The 4,538-nt window shown below is 44.4% G+C and overlaps 1 protein-coding gene across 1 annotated transcript; it reads left to right on the forward strand.

Annotated features, from left to right (window-relative positions):
• Nucleotides 1-1,510: 1,510 nt before the first annotated feature.
• LOC6053270 (putative odorant receptor 83c) lies at nt 1,511-2,880 on the forward strand. The gene is made up of 3 exons (XM_001869351.2): nt 1,511-2,459; nt 2,518-2,763; nt 2,821-2,880. Exons 1-3 carry the CDS (start codon nt 1,602-1,604, stop codon nt 2,866-2,868), a joined length of 1,152 nt encoding a protein of 383 aa, XP_001869386.2. The 5' UTR covers nt 1,511-1,601; the 3' UTR covers nt 2,869-2,880.
• The last annotated feature ends 1,658 nt before the right edge of the window (nt 2,881-4,538 follow it).

Raw genomic sequence — 4,538 nt, forward strand, 5'->3', positions numbered from 1 at the left:
ATTCTCGCGGTCTCTTGCGTGCTCGAGGTTGGCGAGTTACTCGTATCTTCCGGCATTTCTTCGTCCAGTGGCTCGTGTCTGTCTAGCAGTAGACTTCCGCAGTTCGCATCCGGCATATCTTCATCCTGTAGCTCGTGTTTTGTGATAAAACTTTCAAACCAATCCGGCGTCTCTTCTTCTAATGGTTCGGCCGGGAAGGATTGAGGATTATCTAAATGCTCAACAGACCGTTCAGCGGAATCCACACCCGGAGGCGAGTCCGGATCCAAAAATTCCACCGACCAATCTTCTCCAAACTGGTACATCCTCACACTCAAGTAGCAGCAGAAAAAAAAACAAAACTTTTGGCGCGCTAGCTTAAACGTCATTTGAAAGTGTGCCTTGATTGCAGCGCCATCCTATTCTGGTGGATAATCCGAGAACTAAGTTATATTCCTGATTGATGGAATTAAAAAGAGATTTACGTCTGTTTGTCTGTGGTTTACCTGTAAATTTTTCGATTAAGGAAACACCTTTTTTTGCACAATCGTTAACGACCTTCAGATCTTTCAGTTGCTGCCTTCCTTTAAGTTACTCTTCGTTGTTTTCCCACTCATTTGGATTCAGTTTTAAAAAACTGAAGAAATTCCCGTTATCTAAAAAAAACTCATTGTATTTCTTGTAACAAAAGCAGATAAATTAATATTTTTTTTAATTTTGACGTAATCTAAGAATTTATATGTTAATATATCTCATAACAAACCTACTATTTTAGTTGAAAATGATAATAAACATGCCAAGAACGCAGCGCAGCGGATAGCAAACGAAAACGACGACGACGACAAAAGTCCAAGCAGAGAAACAGCGCGCGCTTGTTGGTAAGCAGGCAGGCAGGCAGGCAAGCAAACTCGTGAGAGAGTTTGAACTTGAGAGAGAGCACGTGCGTGTACGAATTGGAAATAAACATCGTTGTTAGGTAGCCCCTTACAGCTGGCCGCGCAAAAATGGTCAGTTTTGAGCGCTAATAACTTCGCGGGAAAAAATCCTAAAAATATGGTGTCTTCGGAAAACTTGTTCTAAATTTAATGAAGGTTCTACATTTGAGAAATGGTAAGAATCGGATAATCATGGCGCTTTCCACAGGTCAAAAAGTAAAACAGTTGCTTTTCTCCATACATTTTGACGATTTTTCCCATACAAACTTTAAGCGATTGGATGGAGGGGTTCCCGTGGTCAGAATGAGCTCAAATTTGGAATTTAGCCTAGTGATGGGACAATCTTTGATTTCAGGGGGTAGCCCCAAAAAAGTCCGGATTTGGACCACCCTAATGTACCTCTACTGATAGTTGTAGAGTTGGGTCTTCAAAAGCTGTAGATTGAGTCGGAGCCAAAGTTGTTAGTGGTTATTGGACGATGACTTCGGTGACCTTGAAGTTTGACTCGTGCGATGGGCCCTCATAAGCAATTCTGCTTGAAGCTATTTCATTTCTCAACAATTAGCAGATATCTTAATTCTGTATTCCGTTTGAGTTATGCACGTGTTCTAAATTACCACACCACCCATAGCTTGTATATAAAGCCAATGCAATCTTTTCAAGTGACCACACTTGAACCGCAACAGGATGGCCAACCGTAGAAAGCTCGCAGCAGCTGCCGAGTTCGACCGCATCCTTGACGTCCAGAGCTGGATCCTCAGGCGTCTTGGCTGTGACGTGTTCGACCTGAACTACCGCTTCTCCCCTGCCACCTGGGTCATCGTGTTCCTGGCCAGCTTCTACATGGTGATCTCGGCGTACGATCTGTACCGCTTTCGGAACGACGTGTTCAACTTTGCCTTTTCGCTGGTAACCCTGTCGTACGGGGTCATCGGGTGCACCCGGATCGTGCTGTTTTTGAGGAACTCTCGAACGTACGCCCAGATCGTGGTGGAGGCCAGAAGGACGTACGAGCAGGTTTCGAACGAGCGAGAACAAGAGGTTCAGGAGCGGTACACCAGGATGCTGAAGCGGTGCGTCACGTTCTACAGCATTAGCTTCATTGGTGGATGCATTATGGGGGGTTTCTTCCCATTGGCTGTGTATTGGTGGACCGGGTTGAAGGTGCTACCGTTCGGGGTGATCTTGCCGTTTACCGACCCCGATACGATCGAGGGCTACCAGCTGAACTACCTGTACCAGGTGAGCTGTATCGTGTGGACTCCTCCCGGACTGACCGCAACCCAGAACGTGTACTTTGCGCTGGTGTTCAATCTCTGCATCCAGTACGACGTGCTGAAGCTGAAGCTGGAGGATCTGGACAAGCTGATCAGGGACGGTGCAGAGTACGACACGATCCGCGAGAAGCTGGTGGAGATCATCAACTGGCAGCGCCACCTGGTGGACTTTATCGCCGAGATCGACCGTAACTTTACCGTCCAGACGTTTGTGGAGATCAGCAGCGTCGCAATGCAAATGGTCATAGTTCTGTTTGTTTTGCACATCGTAAGAAACATTAACGCTTAAAAAAATCAAGAAAAAAAATCAAAAAATCCCTTTCCAGGACGTTTGGCTGCCCGGTTATATGGTCATTTTCGTGGCCAGCTTTCAACTGTTTGTGCTGTGCATTTTGGGGGCGATGATCGAAATTAAGAGTGATATTTTTACCGAGCAAATCTACGGCATCGCCTGGCACCGGATGCGTACGCCGGAGCAGAAGATGGTCCAGTTTATGCTGGCCAAGGCGCAGTACACGATGCAGCTGACGTACGGGGGGATGTTGCCGCTGAACATGAACCTGTTTGTGACGGTGGGGCTTCGATCGCTATGATTTGGTTTCAACTTAACGTTTGATTTACAATTTCAGATCTACAAGAAAACTTACTCAGTGTTTATGATGTTGCAAAATATGTAAAAACTATCGTATGAAACACATTTTCAACTGACTATAATGTCTTGAAACACAGAACAATATCAAAGCTCGCATACACATCGGTTTGAATTCTTAGAACTTACTTAGAAGAAAACTTAAAAAAGGAGTTTTCATTCAAACAAGAATGTATAGCTTAACGAGAAGTGGACAAGCAATTTTTTTGATAAAAGCTTTACCAAAACAGATGTTTATAGTGGAAATCAGTGAATTTTATGGTAATAAAACCCTTTCCCTAATGTGTCAAACATTTTGAGAAAAAAAATATCACCGCTAAATCGCTTGCTCACTCACATACTCACTCGGTTACTGACTTACTGCTTACTACTTTACTGCTCACTACACCACTACACCCACACTCACGAGCTCACCGCTAAATCGCTCGCTCACTCGATCAATGATTCAATGCTTAATACATTACTGCCATCGCCACCTTAACTCATTCACTCACCTACTCACGTATTCACTCACTCACTACACCCTTACCAAAAATCATGATTTTTTGAGTTCCAAATCCCACTTTTCATACGTTTCACAACACTTCAGTTGGCGACGAGGATGGGAATTATTCATATTGGCTACGAGGTGAAAAGGAATACGCGGTGTGACAAGTAAGTCGATTCAAAGTCGGTTGTGCATGGTGAGATCAATCAACACGTATTGGCGCGGACCTAACCTCAAAGTCGAGTGAGGTTCGATACGAACAATGGTAGCGTGAGCAATGGTCTAGTGTCCAGTAGGAAGTTAACAACAGTGATTTCTACAATGTGGTCCAGATATGAGAGCTATCGGGGATTCCAAGGTCATTTTTCTGGTGAGAGAGAGAGAGAGAGCAGATGGTGACTCCTGCAGCATGCAGTTCAGAGCCCAGAGTAAACGGTTCCAGGGACGCGGGACGAACGAGAAGTGTAAATTGTCCACGTAATACACCCAAAATTCAGAATCGAGATAATCGTTCTCTCAAAATTTGTTGAGGGCTCAGTGCCAAAATCGATAGAATAATGGTACCAACTCACACCATCATAACAAATGAGTTCATTCGTTAGTTGAATCAATAAATCTCCAACAAGTGTCATACATCGACTTCTGACTTCTCTATGGTCACCAAGCTGTGGTGGCCGAGGCAGCTAAGTCATTGGATTGGTTTGTCAAAGGTCTCTGGTTCGATTCCCGTTGTCGACACTTTTGGTTTTTTGTCTGACGGATGAACTCTTTTTGCAAATGAACCTCGAGAGAATAGTTCTATCGCCCATCTCGAGCTGTGTTCTCTGCGTCCGTGAATGGTACCACTATTCTCTCGACTCGAGACCATCATTCTCTCGTACTAGCGCTGCCAGTTTTGGGTGTAGCTTATCGTCTAGTCAGAGTATTGTACAGTTGTGATTCGTGTCACCAGGTGGTCACAGTAGTATGAAGTCTAGTCCAGTCCAGTCAGTAAAACGTGTCAGTCGTCATTGAAGTCCATGTGAAAGTGCAAAAGTCAAGTCAAAAGTCCTAAAAGTCCTAAAGTCAGTACCAGTGTATTTCAAGCAAATCCTTCTAATCAGTTCTAATCTAAAGTTTCTATTAAGTCGGCCATGCCAGAGAATAATTCCGTTGACTATGTGTCGGTAGTCAAAAGACCCAGTCGTCTCGTCAGGAATACAGAAGGTAAC

Source organism: Culex quinquefasciatus, chromosome 1 (genome assembly GCF_015732765.1).
Source record: "Culex quinquefasciatus strain JHB chromosome 1, VPISU_Cqui_1.0_pri_paternal, whole genome shotgun sequence".
Lineage (NCBI taxonomy): Eukaryota > Metazoa > Arthropoda > Insecta > Diptera > Culicidae > Culex > Culex quinquefasciatus.

Bases quoted from the DNA above. Each gene is read 5' to 3' on its own strand.
- LOC6053270 (XM_001869351.2), top strand. From the start codon at position 1,602: ATGGCCAACCGTAGAAAGCTCGCAGCAGCTGCCGAGTTCGACCGCATC. The intron at 2,460-2,517 runs GTAAGAAACATT...ATCCCTTTCCAG, and splicing joins TTCTGTTTGTTTTGCACATC to GACGTTTGGCTGCCCGGTTA. The intron at 2,764-2,820 runs GTGGGGCTTCGA...TTACAATTTCAG, and splicing joins ACATGAACCTGTTTGTGACG to ATCTACAAGAAAACTTACTC.